The sequence below is a fragment of the Streptopelia decaocto genome, assembly GCF_964273445.1.
Source record: "Streptopelia decaocto genome assembly, chromosome: 2".
Taxonomy (NCBI): Eukaryota; Metazoa; Chordata; class Aves; order Columbiformes; family Columbidae; genus Streptopelia; species Streptopelia decaocto.
In genome coordinates, this window is record NC_138655.1 from 115,584,311 (window position 1) to 115,605,562 (window position 21,252).

At 39.8% G+C, this 21,252-nt stretch overlaps 1 protein-coding gene across 3 annotated transcripts in view; it reads left to right on the plus strand.

Moving 5' to 3' along the window:
• The first annotated feature begins 1,618 nt into the window (after positions 1 to 1,618).
• The window catches only part of MYRIP (myosin VIIA and Rab interacting protein), a 220,324-nt gene continuing 200,690 nt past the window's right edge, over positions 1,619 to 21,252 (plus strand). For 2 of the 3 annotated variants that reach the window (XM_082044877.1, XM_082044878.1), the window contains exons 1-2: positions 1,619 to 2,177; positions 15,992 to 16,141. In XM_082044877.1, the coding sequence (XP_081901003.1) occupies positions 16,032 to 16,141 (110 nt within the window). In that variant the 5' untranslated portion in view covers positions 1,619 to 2,177; positions 15,992 to 16,031. Of the gene's footprint in view, positions 2,178 to 15,991; positions 16,142 to 21,252 lie in introns of those variants that run through there. The other variant, XM_082044879.1, reaches the window with a different exon arrangement.

The window sequence follows — 21,252 nt, forward strand, 5'->3', positions numbered from 1 at the left end:
AAAATTATTTTAGTCAGGCTGTGGGTTTGTTTGTTTGTTTAATTGTGAATGCCATCAATCAGAAAATACTTGCTGTGGATGCAAAGAGAAGTTGATTTCTTTTGAACTGAGACACCAAAACCAGTAGTTGAAGACAAACAGGACATGCAACAGGTAGAGAAGGGATGCAGACCAATAAAAAAGTCCAGCACACTATCCACAAGGCCATTACAATATTTGTTCACCTGTGCGTTGCTCTTCTCTTTCCCCTCTCCTAGTTGCACCCTTTCAGTTGTTAAAGGCTGGTTTAAGCATGCCATAAGTTAATATCTTCCCTGTGGAGTACTGGTGTGGAGTAAAAACATATTGATTACTGTATTGGTGTGGAACAAAAGAGCCTCAAGTCCAACACTTCGTCTCCAGTGCAGAAGAATGTGGAATATTATAGACAAAGGTATAAAATCTCTCTGTACTAATTGCACAATATTGAGGCAAGGGTGAAACATTACTCCTGAACTCAATATTAGCTTATTAGCTTGAGTGTGAGGAGTGTACAGTTTTACCTGTTAGATCTCACTGTTGTTCAACTGTAAACATTATAGCTAATTGATATTGATGGCTGATCTTAAAACATATTCTTGTTTCAGGGATTCAGCTAGAAGTATAAGATTGGAGATGGATTTCTACCCTGACATTTCCTTCCCTTATAAAATAATGCTTGGTGTGTGTTATTGATTACTCTTGTAATATAGGCAATGAGTGACCTTTCCACTTGGACGGTTTCAGATTTGTTGCCATGTCATGTTGCTCTTGAAAGATGTTACTGTTGAACACAACCCCCTCTTCTTGCTGTTATCTAAAGAAGTAACAAGTTTCTTCTGTTTGGGAAATACCCAGACATGTATTTACCTATAGGTGTGTTTGGGAAATACAAAATAATATTTGATGCAGAATACTTCCTGAAGTCTCGTGGGTTTTTTGTTTGTTTTTATATACACTTCTGAAATGAATGTGATGTCTGCCTCACAGAGTGACACGCATTTTACTAATGCAGACAAGTGTAGGTTAGCATAGAAGTAAACATTTGATAAACCAGTGTATTTATACTACCATGAAATTAATGTAAACAAAAATATTATCCTGGAAAATATTTGCCTTTAAAACCTGCCAAATTTATTGAATACATCTGTCTTGACAAAGCACTTCAACTGAGATCAAATAAAACCGTGCTTTGCAGTGAAGAACTCCAGCTATTTTAAAATGAAGTTAAACAAGCATGAAAAAAAGAAAAAAAAAAAAAAACAACAGGGACGAAAAACAACACCACGGGAAAAGTAATTAGCGTGATCCAGTACGATCCACGGTGATACAGGACGTACAAACGCACGGCCAGATTGCAGCGGTGACTCACGGATGATTCGAGGGACTGACCAGGCCACACCTTCGTGATGATCTCCCGGTGTGCTGCATCCACACGGATGTACCGCTTGTCCGTTCGCACCAACCGGCCTCTTTTCCCCCCCGCCTCGGAAGACACACCCCCGCCCGCCCCGACCCGGTCGGCACCGTCTGGCAGCAGCGCTTCGTTTCTCCGCTCCCCTTGCGCAGCGGCCGCTCTGCTGGTGCTCTCCCGTGGCCGCCGTGTGCGGCGGCAGCCCCGAGGCACACGCCGGAGGCAGGGCGGCCCTGTTGCTGCCCGTCGTGGGGGGCGACCCGGGCCAGGCCCTTTTCGGCGGGGAGTGGGGCAAGCGAGGGCGCGCACTCCTCCGCCGGGCGCGCCCCCGCGCTTCCCGGTGCCAGCCCGCGCACCGGCCCGCCCTTCGCCCGGCCCCTCCTCGCCGATTGGCCGGCGGCGCCCGGGCAGGTGCCGGTGCGCGGAGGGGGCGCGGCGGGAGCTGCCGCCGCCGGTACCGCAGCAGCACCCCGGTGGCGCGTCCGGCGGGGAGGGAAGGCGGTAGCGGTAGCGACTACAACGGCGGGCTCTCGCTGCTCGCCGGCCCCTGCGGAGCGGGAGTGGAGCAGCTGTGCCCGGCGGCTCCGCGCAGGTGTCCGGCCAGGGGCTGGCCAGGGGCGCTCGCAGCCCCCTCCCTGCATGAACGACGGGGTGCAGCCGCCGGCGGTGGCTCTTCCCGTCCCCTGACCGTGGGGAAGTTACTGCTTGCCTGCCATTTTGGTGCAGCCCTCGCCTCCGGCCAAGGGTGAGTACGGCCGGGGGCGCGGCCGCCCCCTCCCCGCGGGCTGGGATAGACGCTGGCTAGGGGGGACACCCGCAGCGCCACCGCGGGGCCGACCGGCGCTGTGAGGGGCGGGGGTGGGGGTGTCTATGGCAGGGCCGCGACTGCGGGGCTGCCCGCCGCAGCGCCTCGTCCGGGGGGGCGGCCGGGGCTCGGCCCGTGTCGGGTCTGCCCCGCACCGCCCTCCGAGGGATCGTTGGCGGCCGAGGGGCCGTCGCCCTGCGGGGCGTTGGGGGGTGGGGCGGGCCGGTGTTCCGCGGAGAGTCCGTGTGCTGGCGGGGGGGGGGACACGACGACACGATATTAACCTTCTTTTAATTACCGGCTGGATGTCTGAGTAGCTTCGTAGCGTTCAGCTGACAGCGTGGTTATTTGCGCGCCGTCACTGCAGTACTATTATTATTATTATTATTATTATTATTATTATTATTATTATTATTATTATAGTCTTTAGCTCTTCATCAACTTCCCTGCATGGTTCTGCATGGCGCTGCCTCTGCCCCCCTTCCGCGGGAGCATCCCACCGCTCCACGCTTGTAATTTATGCTTCAGACAGAAGCAGCGTGCGTTTTCCTAGTATCAAGGTCAGTTTATCGTAACTGCTGAGGAAAATACCATATGGCTTGGGCTGACTTTTCTTGTGGAATCTAATTAAGTGGGAGTGTGTGTTGGTGCTGGGGTTTGTGTGGTGTTTTAGGTGAATGTAATCAAATTAGATTGCAAAATGCTTGGAGTGCATGTGTGTCCCTCCTCAAGTATGTTTGCAGGGATGTTAACTGTATCTAGCAATCTATTTTGACAAATAGTGGGGTTTGCATTATATGTACCATTTTACTATTTTCTGTGTTTCTGAAAATGTGGGTAGCACCCTTGCTATGGAGACTGGAGTTTGTTACAACAGGCACAGCAAGGATTTTGGCAATGAAGGCTTTTACTCATCCTCTGACAACCCTTTCTGGAAGGCTAGAGAGAGAAAGGAGGGAAGGATAGTTTAGTTCTCATATTACCAGATATCTTTCTGGCTTTGAAAGAAATTTCATCAAGCCTGAAAGGTTTTTATAGTTGCTTATTAATGGTGATAGCAATTCTGTGTGAACTGCATTGAGACCACTGACTTTGTCCCTGCAGTTAAGTGTCAGTAACACTCTCTGCTCACTTCTAGCTTGAGAGAGTGAGCAGAGCTGTGTAAAAAGCAGAGGATGTTGTATGTAATCCCTCAAGCTACTGCCTTATCCATTGTTACTTGGGTACCAGATTTTATCAGGGTATATTTACTGATGCCTTATGCCCAAGTGTCCAAAAATGTACTTAGTGATTCTGTAGCCTTCCTATGGAATTTGTCAGATAACTTAGTACAATGCATATAGCAATTACAAACAGGAGAATATAACTTTCAACAGCTGTGATACATTAATTGCCAGTGAGAACTCCCAGACCAGAAGTCGATCCCACTAGCCCTCACTGGGATGAGAGGTACATAAAGAAGACCACTGCCCCCAGTGACAGGACTTGAATCTTGAACCTGCTGCTGATTCAAGTAGCACAATACTGTCCTTTCAGACAGGTTAACACTTTTCAACAGACTCTTCATCTGAACCAGTGCTCTCTAGGAGTGACACAAGATCACAAAAGAAAAGCTAAAGCTTTTATCTTCCTGAGTTGTTTTCCTGCTTCCACCCTAACCTGACAAATACAGCTGGGTGTGCTGACAATTGATGGCTAAGCCAGGCTTTTGGATTATGTAGGGTGTACCCAAGTGTACAAACACAGTAAGAATTCACCTTTCTCACTTAATAGTTGTACTAAACAGAACACTTGAAGAACTTGTGCTTAAGCAAAGAAAAAAATCCCCAAACTATGCATGGGTGATGCTGAAGAAAAGCTGTATATACCAAATGCACTATTGTTCATAAAATGTACATCTGTATGAAAATGTGACTCCTTTGTATTGCTGCCAACATTAATGTGCCCTGTTGTCATCATACTGGAAACTGCTGTTTGGCAGTGTAAACCACCTTAACCTGCCTTGGAAAGTTGGACAAGTTGAAAGAAACTAGTTGAATATAATTCCATGAAAAACCACAATGACAAATTTTTCTCTTTGAGAAAACATATTCATTTGTTTGGGCAGACGAGGTCCCTTCCAATCCCTAACATTCTGTGATTCTGTGACTAATCCAGCCTTCCCATGGAGTGCTTTTGTCGCTTTCCTTTTGGGTCCAGGGAGGTTATTTACTAGACAGATTCCTAGAGATAACAAAAGCTTCTGGCTCACCTGCAGACCACTGACAGCCAGCAAATAAACCAGCCCCAAGTTTCTTATATTCAGAGGTTTATAGCAGCTTACTTCAAAAGAAGCTTATTGGATTTAAGGGAAGATGACTGATATATTTCAGTGTGGAGTGGAGCACCCCATACAGTTGCTCAAATTAGCAAAGAAACTTGGCCTTTATTTGTAGCATAAGCAGGGAATTTTTTAGAAGGGCTAAATATAGTGTAATTTGATAAGATTTCAAGCCCTGGTCTAGTTTTATGTATCTCTTTGTGAGACTGGCCAAAGACGCCTATCTTAAAACTTGATGTGAATTCACACAAACCCAATAGGAAGACCCGTTATATGTAGCTGGCACACTGGTAAATCTGCCATTCATATGGTAAAGACTAGTGATTATGACCTGCTTGCTATTTATAGTAACTTTCAGTTGAAATGTGTTACCCTCTTTTTTTTTTTTTTTTTTTTTGTTAATTCTTATAAAAAAATGCCATGCTGCATTTCTGAAAACTGCCTTTTCAGAAAATAATCATTATGTAAGATATTTTATGTCCTAAAAATAAATAAATAATGCATACTAACAGTAGAAAGCAGTTTAACCAATCACCTAAGAGCTTTAGTGTAGGTGAACAGAGCATAAGGATCGCATTGGCTTGACTGGTCAAAAACTAACATCAGCATTATTGCAATAATGAGAAATTTTTGGATTTTACAGATTGTGTTCTGGGAATAGGAACACATTGAATTTCCAGACCAATATGCATTAAATTTCAACATTCAAACAACCTTTTTCTTTTAATGTTATACTAACAAAAACCTGTATCTTGCAAATTTTTACTCACCCATTAGTTTGTGAGTTGGTTAGAGGACACGAGACCTCTTGTTACTTCCTGTTAGCTATATGCTTTGTTTACCTGTAGATCAATTTATGAACATTAAAGAAAAAATAATATTGGTGCTTATTGCAGATTATTGCAGTTACTACTATACACTGGTTATTTTAGGATATAAAGCATTACCATAGGAAGTTAATTTTGCATTCTTAAAGGCAAAGTACCCTTCCAAGTAAAATAGCAGCCATTGAAGTGGAGGAGCAAACCTCTGTGGAGATGAATCCTCAAGATGAAACGCTTTGGGGGATGGCATTGTCTCAAGTTGACTCATGCTAATCAATTAAGTAGTCTTCCTGAATTGTGCTTGTGCTGGCTGGCAGGTGGGAAGGGGAACTCTAGCCCATCTATTGCTGTAGACAAAAGCTCAAGTTCTGCTGTGCAGCAGTTCCGGACTTTTTCTTGCAACATATGCTGCTTGTTGATGGAGAAAAATAAATGGGTAAGTGACTTAATGCAGCCATAGTTTCTGAACCAAGTCTGTTTAAAGGATGCTGAGGTAATTTACTGCAGAAAATGAGACATAGTCTCTTCTTGTGATAGTAATCTTAAGTGCAGAGACTCACTTAAAGGCTGTTAAAGTCCATGATATTCCCACTGGCTTTAATGAATCTTGAAGCCAGGTAGTAGCCTGAAATATTTGGGGTTTTTTAATAACAAAGCAATCCCTTTCCCAACACCCTGAACCCACCTCCAGGCAGAATACTACGTGGCTCTGCTGTTGTAAACCAACTTTCTGTTCTTGGAGGAAGACAGTATGTAATCTCTTGTTTTCCTTCTGGAAAGGAAAGAAAGCAAAACATGTTTACAACTCGAGGAGTAAATTTTCTGTTCTGATCTTGTGATTGGGAGTTTTATCTCTTCTGTAACTAATTCGAGAAGAGCCTCTCTGCTTATTAGGCATTACTTCTGATATAGATGGTCATTTTAATGTGGTTTTTCCTCTCTCCTTTTTGGGCTGCAGGAACAGGATGTTGTGTCACGAGGAAGTCCAAATAGAAAAGCACTGGTTTGTGCCATTATCATTAATTTCCATGGCATGGATGTTCAGCATATGATTTGAGTGCTGTTGACAGAGATGCAGCTAACGCTGTCCTGAAATACCTCCAGTTGCAGAGTGTATCTATTTTCTAACCATTGTCAACCCTGTAAGAGGTTGATACCCTTTTTTCCCCTTAAGAGAACTGATCCCTATGCTCCTCAGTGCTCACCCCTGGGAGTGCTTGGTGTACCTTTCTGGAAGTTATCTCAATACTTGTATCTAGCTGTCTTAAGTGCTTTGACATTTGTTTAACAGACCATGAGTTAGATTTAAGATAAACCATAGATTGTGAATTGGAGAAACACAAGGTTGTAAAAGCAATTGGAAGAGCTTCGAGGAGGATTCTAAAAGGTATAATCTGGTGATGTTTTTTACAGTCTCAGTTGGGCTTGATCTGAAAGGCAGTGCCAAAAATTGTCCATATATTAATCACTGCAAGCACCAAAATCATGGGTTGAATCCCAAATGAGAAGAAAACAGTTCACCTCTAGAAGAAGATCAGCCTGATTATTCCACCTCCCACTTCTCTTCTAATGTTTAATGATGAGGCTTCAGATTCCTGCTCCAAAGTGGTATCACAGGTCAGAAAGAGGGGAATCAATGGAGGAAATAGTGTGGACTCACGTTCCACATAGTTCCACACGTGATTAAGGGAACTGAACCTCCTTCATGGAAATATGTCTTCTATGTAGTTGTGGTAGGCAAAGAATCCCTAAGATTATGGTTTTGGTTGAGGGGGCAGTTGGTGTCTATATTATATCAAGGTCCAGAAGGCCTGTTATGATGGATACTGGAAATCTAAAAACTAGATAAGCTAATGTAGAGGACTAGAAGCAGGAACTTTCTTGGTAAAGCTGGTGTTCTTTATTAGGCTTATCAAAGAAGCATGCTATTTCAGTGTACTGGTAATGATACTTTCATCTTCAAGAGTGGGCCCTGATAGAGGGAACTACTTTAAAAATGAAGTTAAGGTACAGAGTAGTCCTAGATAGTTTCTAAAGATGGTGGTTTTAAGTTGATCACATAATATTTTCTGTGTGACTCAAAAAAGGTATTTGTGCTGGCTGGATGATTCTCTAAACCTGTAAGAGAGTGAACTGGTTTGATTTCCTAGTTTAAACTAAAGGAGCTGTGAGGCCGCACCAGTTTGGATTCAAATATGAATGAACCAGCAGTCAAAACCTGGCAGTGAAGCTGGCCTTTGAACTCCAGATTGCATCTTGTACTTGAATGTAATGTGTTCCTTGTTTGTATAAACTTGGGATTCAGAGCTTCGGGTTTGTTTTTGCTGGGCAGTGCTCAGATTACCTTCATGTTGTGCAGTGTCAATATGAAAAAAGTAGCCAAAGTTGGGTCCAACACAGAGCCTCTTATAAGCGGAGTGTTAGTAGGTCCCAGTGTCAACAAACTAATCCATCAACTCCCCAACATGACAAATTAACACAGCTTTTCGTTTAGTTTTCAAAGGCTTTCTATGGCTCTGGCTTGATTTCTACAACTCTGGCTATATATTACTTTGGTTTATATCACTTAACAAAGGTTTTATCTAAACAATTCAAAGATGACCGGGTTCTGAAACCCTTTTTTCTATGCAATGTTTGTCAACCAACTAGCAGCTCATCACTAAGTCTCAGTGAGATGGGACATGTGGCATTACAGATGTGACTCTTTACTATTGTATTGCTTACAATTTTTGCCTGCTCTAGCATTAATCAGGGTTAGAAGCACTTCGCAGGTGTCTTATGACTTTTTTAAAAAAATTTGTTCATTTACTTGCTAATCTGTAAAATTCACTACTTTGCAGTGGGATTTCCTGTCAGTGGTTTGAATTAGCAGTGATTTACTATGCTAAATTTGTTTTCACACCAGGCAGCACTAGAGAATACTGCCTCTTTGTGGCAGCTGCTGTTGGAAGCATTTTCTTACCTCTAAAAACAGTATGTCTGTCTCTGTCCTAGTCTTGCAGAAAGATTCTGTCAGTCAAAGGTTAGTTCTTGGATCAGACTTAAGGAGATGCTGATGAGTGATATTTAGTAAGAGGGATGCAGGATATCAATTAGTGCAACATATGTTTTGGGGGAAAGATCCATTTTGTTGTGTAGGATATTTTAAGTACGCCTGTGATGTGTTTGCATATTGATTGCATTTTACATTATGTATTTTTTGGTAGCAGTCAAACAATCCACTTAACTGTTTACTTTTGTAGTTTGCTTGGGTTGATCACAATGTGGCTTTCAAGTTATGATGACATTCTTAATTTATCAGAACTCTTTTGCCTGTATTATTAAAATGAAAAATTAAATTTATATGTAGATGTAAAACGTGCAGTGCTTCTAGAGCTTTTGAGGTTTTACAAAAGCTTCACCTTTTCTCTCAGTGTCTTATTCCCCAGATTAGAGGTATGAATAATTCATGAGAAGTCTTAGCACCACTTTATGCAGTAGCGATGCTTTGGCGTCTTGAACTTGGAAGAGTTATCTCGGTGGACCTATATTTTCATGGTTAGCTTGTTGATGGTTATCTGTAGGATGCTCCTTTGTAGCTGTTCTTACAAATAGTGACTGTGGTGGTACTGGGGAAGGCACTTAACTTTAGAACACATGCTTGTCACGTGCTTCTCCCCAGCTCACATGGTACTGGACCTTCTGTATCATTCAGTTTCTTCAGGTTTTATAGAAAATGGGATGTTGGCATCTGAAATAGGGATATGCACATGAATATCCTGAGTCGTGTTCTCTTGTATACTCTTCCACAAGGAGAGAGAAAAATATTTGAGCTTTCCCAGGCTTAACATGGCATTGAACCTGATCTTTTTTCTGGGTGCACATATTAGACTGTTGCACAGATAAAGTGAGTGCTCCCTTGTCTGTCTGCCTCTTAAAATGAAATAGAAACTGCCATCAGTTCTTTGAAGGAACAGAGAAGAACAAATCTGATGCATCTTTCATTTCTCTTCAATCTGTGTAGCTCATTTGAGGGCCATTGATTGTAAAATACTGAGACTGACAGGTGTCTTGGGAGATGGATGTGGCATGTGTAGTGCAGCACAGATGGGCAAATGTATTTTTGCAGTCCTCACTCTTGAGCTAATGCTGAGGAGACAGGTAGGAATACAAATGAGCTTTTTGTTTAGTATTTTCTTCATGCTGGCGCAGGCTTAGAAAGTACAGTGTGCAGACTGATTTGCCAGTTGTGTTCTTGTTTGGGTTTTGATGGGAAGGTAGAGGAAGGGACGTGGTTCAGTGGCTGCTGTTCTCTGTACAAGGAGCCTGGGTACAGGGCAGTAAACTCTGAGCAGCACTTTGCAAGTCAAACATCCAAAGCGAAGCCCTTGCAGTCTCATGCTTGCGGGCACACAAATCTCTGACTGTGTTGGGCTCTTTGGGGCGAGTTGCGTGCATATGCTGGCTTTCTGCCTGACCTGTGATGATTTGCCTTGGGGTTGTTGACAGTCCGTTACGATAATCACCTCCATTTCATGCTTTAGATTGAAGGCAAGTGGAAAAGAGGCAGATCATCCAAGATACTATTGCCTGACAGTGCATTACCGCTCCAATTGTGTCTTTCTCTCCAAGTTGCCTTCCTCATTTTGGGAAGAGTAGCAGTCAGTCTCACATAGTCAGAATACTGTCAGACCCATCATCTTGACTACGCATTCTTCCATAAGACAGTTGCTACTAAACAGAGAAAATAGAGCTGAATATGGTTAGCCTAAATTCAGCCTAAACAATGGAAGATGAAACTGAAGTAAAATGAGAGGATACAGTAGAAAGCCACTGGCAGTGAAATACATGCTAATAGAATATGCCAGATGACCTACAATATTTAGCAGCTGTAGGGTCAAATTCTAGATAAGCCTTTCCTCTGGGAGTTAGCTGTTATCAGTGAAAAGATTATTCTGGTCAATGAATTTGACTTTTATATAAATTTTAAATTCCCACTGGGATTTGTATTTGTGTATCAGTTGTAGGCCTGATAGGTATAACGTAGACATGATTTATTATTAAGATTTCCTTTTTAATATGAACTTTTTTTTTTTTTAACCTGTCAGAGGTAGATGACAGAAATTAAGTCCTCCAGTGTAATCTTTAGCCTTTTCTGCAAAAATAACATTTTTGCTATTTAAATAGAATAGCTTATATTTTTTAGAAGCAGCTTAATATGCTGTGTTCTGCCTCTGGAAGAGTGCCATCCTCAGGTAATAGATTTAATTCTTTTTTTAAATAAAACATGGTTTTAGTGGAGCTTTGCTACTTTTGCTGTTTCACATTCAGTACTTAAAATAATGTAAAATACAGAAGCAAGAAGGCTGTGAATATCTTCTTTATTTCCTAAATAGATTAAAATTTAAAACTACACAGTACTAACCTTAGACTTTTAAGATTTACAATTTCCCCCAGCATGGTATGTCCCAGCACTCTTCTAGACAAGAAGTATATGCGGTTATTGTAATAACTTGTGTTAATAAGGAACATCATGTGATTCTGTGATTTGTTCCTGAAGGAACCAAACGAACTTCATAGTTCTTTTAAAAATGTGTTGCTTCACCCCTTGCACCCCTTAGTGAAACAAGCTTAACTTTGCTTAGGAACTTGCAAGCCGTTGGTTTTCTAAAGCAATTTGGTTTTCTAAACAAATCTCACATAAAATGGGTACAAGACTGAAAGGAAGATAATTTTCTGCTTCGGTTATGAACCAGGAAATATGTGCAGTAAATCTCAGTTAAAATCTGTGTGAGTACAAAGAATAATGTCCTCTTCAGATCTTTGTCTTGCATCTCAATTAAAATGTGGCACACTGGATACAAGTCCTCAGGCTGGAGTCAGTCGGACTGTGTTTAATTTTTCATCCAAAGAGGTGGCTTTGTGTTTACAATGAGTATATTATCCTTCGAGTTTATTTCCAGTGAAAAGGGAAGAATATCCACAGTGTTGTTTACTGCAGCTTCTAGACTTCCTTGGAGTTTAAAAAAAGATTAAGAAATTTGTGAACAATGGTACTTATGCCTTACTTTAGACTTAATGATGTGCTAGCTGTAGTAGAAATTACTTTGGACAGTAATGTTCTTTAAATGTTTTCTTTGGCTAAGGATGGTTTTGTTCCAATGTGTTGACATAATTCAAAACACAGGAACCCTCTTTGCAACTTTCAAGGCTCGGCCTTCGTTTTTTTCACCAAATAAAGTGTGTGCCATATAATTGATATATGATATATATTGTGACAGTTACATTAAAAAATCTAGTGTAATGACCTTGTGCTGGCAATGTGAACACTTCTTTCAGATATTTATTAATACAAATATTTCAGATATTTATTAATAACAAAACTTTTTTTTTAAAGTATTAGAAGTTCTGCTGTGGACGAAGTGCTTGTTTTGCATTTTGTCTCAGAAAGATGACTGTCTTATTGTATTATTTAAAAGGCCAAAATGCTCACCAATAAGATTAGACAAATAATTTCTTAAGGTACTGAAAGATGTCTGCAAAAGTTGGTCAAACGCCAAACTATGACGACAAGACAGGTTGAGCAGGATTATTTAGGTCCTGATGGTCTGCTGAAGTAAGTGAATATGAGTTGGTTGGCAATAGAATCAAAGATGTAATTACTAGAAGGTTTTTTCTTCTCAGTTTTCTACGTGGAAAATACTAGGAGTGGTAGAGTAGCAGAACAGATTAGAAAAGATCTGGTGTTTAGTTTGGTGACTCTAAAGCTGAGAGCATGTGAGGGAAAGGTATTCTATATGAAATATTTCAATTGCAAATAGCTGGGGAAAAGCAGTTTGTGATATTGGCTCCCCAAGTATCACATTTCATTAATGGACTGGAGCAGCATTCTAAAGTAAAAATGATACTGTGTTGAGAAAACAGGTGACATCTCAACTAAAAATCTGCTCGGAAATGGAAAGAATTGTAGGATATTCTTGTTTTCAGTGCTAGAGTATTGGAGGGATCTCTTCCAGGTACACGCTGTATAGCGCCCCTCGAGCCTTCTGCAGGCTGAGCAGTCCTAGTGCTCACAGTATGTCCTCTTGTGAGAAATGCTCCAGTCCCTTCTTTCTCTTTGTGGCCTTGAGCTGGACTTGCTTCAGTAAGTCTTTATCTTTCTTGTACTGGGGAGCCAAAACTGGACACAGCACTCCAGATGCAGCCTCGCCAGCACTGATTTCCTTGCTACGGCATAGAACTAAGACGCCTGTGTTGCACAATACTCAGCGTGACCACTTGCATAATTAGCTTTATAATGTGGCTCTTTGTCAAACAGAGAATCTGGTTTAAATGTTAGTTGGTATTTAAAAAAAAAAAAAAAGTTTGTGGGGTTTCTCCCTACCCTCCTGTAATGCTAATCTTTTGCTGAGCCTGCAAGTCCAAACAGCTTAGCTATCATATGAGTGACTAGGAAATATACTATTTGCCCTGATTTTTTTGTGTTGATGCTCTTGTCCATTTTAAAATTCAGAAGAACTGCTTGCTCTTTGTGAAAAACATTTCATTTGCTCATTGTTCTGTGCTGTTTTTTGGTGGTGTGGGATTTTTTTTAATTTATTTTTTTTTCCTTAAAACATTTCTTGAATTTAACCTTTAGTTAGATTTTTTTAAGCAGACTTTAATAAGCATTAAGATTAGAGAATTACTCAAACAATACCCAATCGTTTATTGTAAGCCTGGGCTTTCCTGTTACAATGTGTTAATTTGTTGAGCAAAATTTTTCTAGGCAGCGATAGTATTCCTTGTAATGTTTCTGAAAGCTTAAGTTTTGCAATCAGTTTGAGATTTAGAAAAGTATTACTCATGAAGGTAAACATCTGAATAGCTTCATGTAAGTTATTTCATTTGAGGCCAGAAGTTACTTTAGGCTGAGAAACTATTCTGGTTTTGTGTGTGTGTGTTGTTTTATTTTTTTGTTCTTAAATGTCACTTGTTACACTTCCTCTAGAGTCATTGTGTATTTCCGAAATGCGTAATATGGATCTACTGAAAAAAGACATTTGAGCATTATTTATAAATATTTACAAGCTGCTGTGATACTCCCAGATCACAGGTGATTGAGGAATGTGATGAAAAATTATTTCCTGGGAAAAAACACAGGCGTTGCCAAGAGGTTAATGGAATATTGGAATGTAGACTGAGTGTCTTATAGGTAAATAACGCACATGAAAATAAAAAGTTAAAGTTGCTGGTGATTCTAAAGTACATGTGTACTTGAAATAAAGTCTTTGCCAACCAAATCAGAGGTAGTGAGGCTGCTCACTTACCCCCAGATTTAGGGGTATATGCTTCCAATAAATGCTCACAATTGGCAGTGACAGCTCGATGAAAGGGATAATTTTCTTTACTGATGGACCACAGTTTCTACATGTGAAAAGACAGAATTAATTCTGACAAAGTTTCCAAAAACATTGTGATGAAAACCTGCACGGAGAACTTACTATGACAGTGTTAATTATAGTTGTTGACTTGATGCTCAAGAACAACTGGAATGGCATCTTTGATCTCCTGGTATCTTCATAGTCTTGTGTCTCGGACAACTGTAGCCCTACTGTGGTGTGAAATAAGTTAATTGGAAAAGTCCTGCTTACTTCCCTGCAGATGTGGCTTTCCTGCAGTGAAGCCTTTGCATACTTTTAGAAGGTCAGAGCGGCCTTTGCATCTAAGTGCTTTCCATGGGAAGGTCTGGACAGGTCTCCCAGAGCCTGGAGGGAAGAACATGTCCCAGGGCGCTGCTTGTTCCATCTTTGAGCTGCAGCATGTAAGTGTAACCTCAGCAAGCTCTACCTCACCCTTTCTTATGCTTGCCAGTGCCCAGTCAGGCTTTGGTACAAGGACTGTGGAAAATCCTAACATTGTGAAAATTTCAGGAAGATTTATGCATGTGTGTGAAGTGGAAGAAAAGCTTGCCAGTTGTTCCTCGCTATATTGTACCCAGCCTTTAGTTTTAACATACATTCTTGGCCTTGCTAGTAGAATTAGTGAAGACTGCATATAGTCTTTTGTTTCTGTGGCACTTTTTTTCTACAAATATTTGTAATATTGTTTAGAAGTAAATGTTTATAGCCTTTATTAACTCATTGATGTTCATGTTCGGCTTCCTTAGTAGATGCATAGAGTGAAGCCAGAAAAATACTCTTCCATTGTGACGTTTGCTGGTTGTGTGGTGAACATGTGTCTCACTGGAGGGAGCTTGTCATCTTGATTTTACCAAAGTTTCTATCCCATCTGCTTGTTTTTGTTGAAGTGTTGTTTCCTTGAATGAAGAGTGTATTCTAAACGTCATTGGTAGCCTAACCAAAATAGTAAAAAATAAACAATACCCTCTTTCCTTGTGTTTGTTTTTTCCCTGTTGAAAAACTGTAGCCAGACGACTGGAGGAAGGTAAACATTGTATAAAAAAACCACAAACCAAAACAAAAAAGCCAACCAAAGTCTAACCAGACACATCCCCCTGTCGTCATCTAAGTAATAAATGAATTGTTATGTTTAGCAAATAAAGTGTTTTTTTTTGTTGTGGTTTGTTTATTTGTTTGTTTTCCCATGCTGCTTCTTACTATGCTGTTTGGAGCACTTAATTGTATGCCATAGTGCTGCTGTTTAGAGGTGTTTTTTTGAGACATAACCAGCTCATGTGTTTTATGTAGCCTCATTTGCTCGACACTCATTATGGATGCAGAGATAATAATAGTTGCCTCTTCAGTAAAATGTAAAAACTTCTGTGTGTTTGTAATTATTATATACCTTGCTAGGAGCTCATCACAGTTTTTGCAGCTCTGTTGTGTTTCTGAAACCATGGTTTAATGTGGAGATGGACCGAATTGTTATGCTCAAATAATTATATCAATCAAATTACAGAAATTAATACTGATAACTGAACTTACTAGAATTCAACAAAATTAAGAAAAGTCACAATAAAATAAATTATAATAAATTGATGATATCATAATTCATTAATGAAATGAATGGACCAAGCTCTGGTTCAAACTTGTAGTACCTTCGATTCACACATAATATTGACTACTAGTTTTTTCTCCTTCATTGTCATTCATAGAGGGGGGGAAATAAGGATTTTGTGGTGGCAGTGACTATTTTTTCCGGTCACTGTGGGAAATACATTTGAAATGTGTATGCTTTTTTTAAATGATGTTTTAAAATAATTCCTCTTTTCTTAATTGGTAGTACAAAATATTTTTGAGTCTTACAGGAGAACATGTTCTTGGCTCATACATAGTCCCAGGGATTGTGTTTTGCAAAGTCATGGCATAAAACCTTAAGAAATGTCTAAACCTGGTTTCACCTGAGTTAGTTTAACGTGTTTCTTGCTGAGGGCAACACTGAGATCTCCCCTCAGTATTATTGAATATTACAAATAATTTCTCTTTTGCATGCATTTTTTAAATTGGGAGTAATTCCTTTCAGTGCACGGAGCTTGAAAAATAATTCTGATATGAATAATTTGCTTCTCTGATGTTTAGGGCAGCAACTTTGTTGGGCAAATGTGCCTGTGATTTCAACACACTCAGGAAAATTATCAGTGCTTTCAGTTTATTTTGCCTTTTTTTTTTTTTTTTTTTTTCTGATTTCAGATATTCCTCATAGTTAATCACATCCAGGACAGGGTATATAATGGGGAGAAAACTGGATCTTTCTGGCTTGACTGATGAAGAAGCAGAGCATGTGCTCCAGGTGGTTCAGCGAGATTTCAGCCTTCGCAAGAAAGAAGAAGAAAGGCTGAGGTAAGAATGAAATGTGATTAAAAATATTGATCTGTTTGGATTATTACAAACTGTTTTTCAGGGAAACCAGAGAACACAGCTCGTTTGTGTTGTTCTGTGCATTAATAATCATTCCTATCACTGAGGCAATAAACATCCAGACTGTTCCACGTTTATTAATTTATTGAGTAGTAATTAATTTTTGTGTTTATAGTCTATCCTGACCTAAACTACAATAGTCTCTAAATCATCTGTGTATGTCACCTGCATAGACGCTAATTAGTGGTTGATTTTAACATAAACAGAAGTTTATGTTAAGAGGAGTTTTTGCTTGCTGTAGTCAGTTCATTTTCTTTAATGCGGAAACTTTGTCTATATTTGAACATCTGAAGATGAAGAGGTTCAAGCTGTCTCTCTTCCAAAATAATCAATGGGACATTTTATCCACTGTATTGAGAAGTTAACTTTACTTTTAGTAATCTATGTACAAAGTGGTTGCAAAAAGAAACAACTCAGAAGAAAATAAATGGAACTTACTGCAAGGTAATTTCTCAGCCCAGGAACTTTGGTCTCTGACAAGGGGTCTACTGACAGAGATCTGAATTGGTAGATACAATATTTTTCTGGCAGGTTCAACAATACTTCATTGAATTATTATGTCTGATTTTTTTATTACCTTATTTGAACGTATCATTATTTATTTTTTAGAATAGTCTGAAGTCTCTGGCTATAGTTGGCAAATGAAAACTCTCTTACATTCGTGCTAGCATCACATGTATCGCCTGTTTCTTTATCATTTAGCATTAAGCTGATGTCAGCAGAGTAGGAAGATGACTGCGATAACCATAAAACTAGGTGTATATATTACGTGCAGCTGGAACTGAGCAGAATCCTGTCTCTGTCAGTTTTCTGTTACTATTTTCTGAAACTACTTGGAACATTAGGAACAAGAAAGAAGGCTAGCAACATAGGCCTTATTAAATTTTGGCATGCTCTGTGAGTTCTTGCTTGCATTGGTAGTGCAAGCTTGCCGCAGGGAGGAAAGACTGGATGAGGATGGCACATGGATTTTTTTTTGTCTGTTTTGCCATGGGTTGTACTTATTATTTTTCGTAGTCTTTCACAACAAAGCCACAAGATTCTAGAAACAGTTTAAGGAAGGTGAGTTTGTGGGCTTTCTCTGGCTTTTTTATGTGGCTGGTTGTATCTGACTAGAGCGAGCATACCAGAGTTAGCAAATGCTGGGCAATCTGGCCTATTCTGTGCAACTAGAGCCTATAGTGAGAGGAGGAGAGGGGAGGATGTAAGGCACACTCACAGAAAATTGATCAGAAAGCCTGGACTGATAAACTTCTTGCTGGCGTTCGTATTTTACCATTTTGCTGCTGAAGCTGTCCATGAGACTTGGTAATGGAAGGACCACAAGTAGAAAACTGGTGTGAGAAGGGAGATAAAACACCAGAAGGTAAGAGAAACACACAAATTCAACTCAGCTTATATAGGAATAAGTAATTTTTTTTCCTTGAGTGGAGTTCATGACTTTTGCAAGTATCAAAGCATGTTGAAGTGCTTCAGATAATGAGCTGTACTGTCAAAGTGCTGATCTATAAGCTGATATTTAACATATGAATTTAAATAATTTTAATGACCTTAAAGATTGCCAGTGAAGTTCAAACATTACTTCTGACTTACAATCTATGACTTTTTACATTGGGCTACTATTTTTTTATATTTTTTAAAATTTTTTTTTACAAAATGCAGAGTTAAAATGAAGGATGTAGCAACGTTTCTTTTTGGCTTACTATGTGATAAGTAAGTTTATTCATATGTAAAACCTATACCTTGCTTTAGAGTAGATTTTTCAAGCTGTGAGAAAGCAGATTAGTTCACATGTCTGCATTGATGTTTATGGCTCTATTGCATTTGTTCTTAGAAAGTGATCAGCCGTCAAAGGGTACAGTATAGTTTCACTTTAGAAGTATTGTCAAGGATTGTAATCTTTAAAAGAAAAAACTGGCATATATTTTGTCTATATTAGACTACCATTCATAAATTCCAATCCAATTTATATCTGAAGGTACGTTTCTTCTTCCTGTAATTAGTTCCATGTAGCAACATTACTCTTTGGATGGTACTTTCTTTGGATGGTACTTTCTTTGGATGGTACTTTTTAAAATAGGGTCTCTCTGTAATTTTTTTATAGCACGGAGTTTTATTTTTGGATTATTTTTTTTTTTCCTCACAAAGATTTAAGTAGTTGTTTCATCGATCTCTTTCTTGGATTATTCCCATTGGTAGCAATTATTTCTAAAGATCAAGAACTACTTAAGGGAATATATGGCAGATTTCCACTGTATCAGGAGAGTAATGAAAGCTTGGAAAATTTTAAGTGGCTGATAGCTTCAACTTTGCTTTACTAGCAGCAGCTAGTTAAATAGCAGTTAAATAACATGCTAAAATACAATGAAGTTTGTCTTCACTCCTGATGAATTTTTTAAGGTAATGAAGTAAAATGGCAACTGTTTTAGAGCTAATACACCAATATCTTTTACAAAATTGCAGTTGTTACATGTTAATTTATTTTTCCATATTCTGTAAACAAAATGACATAATGAATGTGCAGAGAAAAGCCATGCTGATCATCTCCATTCTCTGCTGCAAAGCTGTTTTGAATCTCTCTGCAGTGAGAATTTTTAGCAGTGGTTCTCTAATTTAAATATTTTTCCCAACTTTGTTAGTGTTACCAGACGGGATCTTCTTGTACATTTTGTGAAAAAAGCGCAGTTGGCTAAAAATAGTAAGGTGACAATAAGGTAACAGTATGTAAATAGTGGTTAATGTGGTTGATTTATTATGCCTTATTGCTTCGTATCAGTTCAGTTTCTTTTTTTGCTCTGGCGCTCAGCCTGGTATCAGATTAATAATATTTACTGTTCTTTGTTGCTTGCTCACCCATAATCTTTCTATTTTGAGTATGTGTTGGTTTTGTTCTTTGGCACTAGTGTTATATTTTTATTTACTCCAATGCTGGTGCCATCAGCCAGAGTCACTGAGGCTAAAATTATAACACAGACTTGTAAATAGATGGGCTTGATTTTCTGTGAATCAGTGGCAGTCGGCAAAGCAGGCAGATCTGGCATAATTAGGAAGGTAATTGGTGTGAGTCGCTCTGTATTTGTGCTCAGGACCAGGCTGTGCTAGTACAACCTTGTGTGTGTCACTGCTGCCACAGAAGCTCTGCAGGCTGTCTCTGGGCTACTGGGACACTAATCATCATCGCTGGCTTTTTGAGCAAGTTGACTGGACACACTAATGGCTTGTTTACTCATGGACTAATTTTCTTAATCTTGAATTTCAGGCTTCATGCATCTGCAGAATGTCAGCAATGGAGAAGACTGGACTGTTTTGAGGGTTGAACTTTTAACATTTTGCTGTGCATAACTACTTTGTCGTATCTGCAGTTGTGTGGTTTTGGTGTGTATTTTTAAGAAATGGCAGAGGATAGCTTACAAGAATTTACAAGGCCAAATGTGTGCTTGTGAGATAGGACTCTTTACATAAACAGATGTATAAAAGAGATTGCTGCCTTTCATTTGTTTCCATTTACTGCCTGTGTATTAAATTTTCCAGGCTGTCTAAATGTACCACTGTTCTTCTTCTCTGCTGTCGGTAAAATCAGTTCCCCCTTTGGCTTTGTTTTTAAAGTTGCCACTGTATTTATAAACATGCTGGCTCATTTGTTTCAGGACTGCTGAGAAGTCAGGGTGTTTTAATAAGTGAAATTATCATTTTACAGAAAAAAAAAAAAAAGGTGGATCGTTTTATTGTGCAATATGTTCCCAACCTGTTATGTTTTAGCCACGTGGACAGGTTAAAAGATGGCTTTTCTGATACTGGATTTAACAATGACTGCAAAGGAAGAAAAGTTAGAAGGAGGAAAAGGGGGCAGGCATAGAAAGGCCTCAAGTGCTGATCAGCTGCCAGCAGCAGCCATCTTCCTATAGCCATTGGCTAACAAAAATTCCCATCGCTATTGCGAATGCTGAATCAGCCATTTGTGTGGTGGTATTGTAGTAATAAACCATAGAAACTTGCATTGGGGCAAGGATGAAAATGGTTTCTTTTCAGGGGACACGGTTCTCTTTTGATTAAAGCACTGCTCTTAATCACTTGGAAAAATGTATTTACAAGGAAAAATTACTGACCTTCCTCCACCACATAGACATGTGATGATAAAATGTTAATCGCCTAATGCAGTTATGTGGGATCACTGGAACAGCACAAGGGAAGCATTGAGAATTGACTGTCGCCCACACAGAATCACAGAATGTTAGGGATTGGAAGGGACCTCAAAAGATCATCTAGTCCAATCCCCCTGCTGGAGCAGGAACACCTGGATGAGGTTACACAGGAAGGCGTCCAGGCAGGTCTTGATGCCTCCAGAGTAGGAGACTCCACAACCTCCCTGGGCAGCCTGTTCCAGTGCTCTGTCACAGGCGGAAACATCACCACATCTTGCCTGATGTTGTCTTTCATAGCTGGCTTGGTGAATATCATGTTTTCTGTCTTTATTTATGCAGTCACATTTTCAGTTGTGGTAAAAAACTGCAGTGATTCATAATCAAATCTCCAGCAATGCTTTGTTCGCAGAAAGAGAGGCATGTGTGTTCACTGGAGGGCCCTCTCCAATCTGGTGGTTTTAATTTATTTTTAGCCGAACAATTGGTAAGGGACTAGAATAGAGCCTTGCGTAGAAGATGATGAAACGTATGAAATTAAGAGAGTTGCTTTTACCTGCTTTTTTTCTTTCTGCTGCTTTTGTAGTGTAGTCCATTGCAGCATGAGTAGACTCACGGAGAGGCTTCTTAAGAAATAACTTCTTGTACCTGACAAAACCCAGAAACCAGTTTGACGCTTTTTCTTGTCAGACTACAGAAGACTTCAGTATGTTCACAGCATGTGTCATGGGTCTTGTAGTGGATAAAATAAACTCCTTCCAACCTCTGTTCATGGAAATATTGTCTGTATGACTCATATCAAACTGGCAAAATGCCAAGTCAGACATTTGGATAGCTATCCATTGCATGTCAGTTCTTTTTCCTCTTTCTTGTGGCAGGCTTGTATCAAACAAA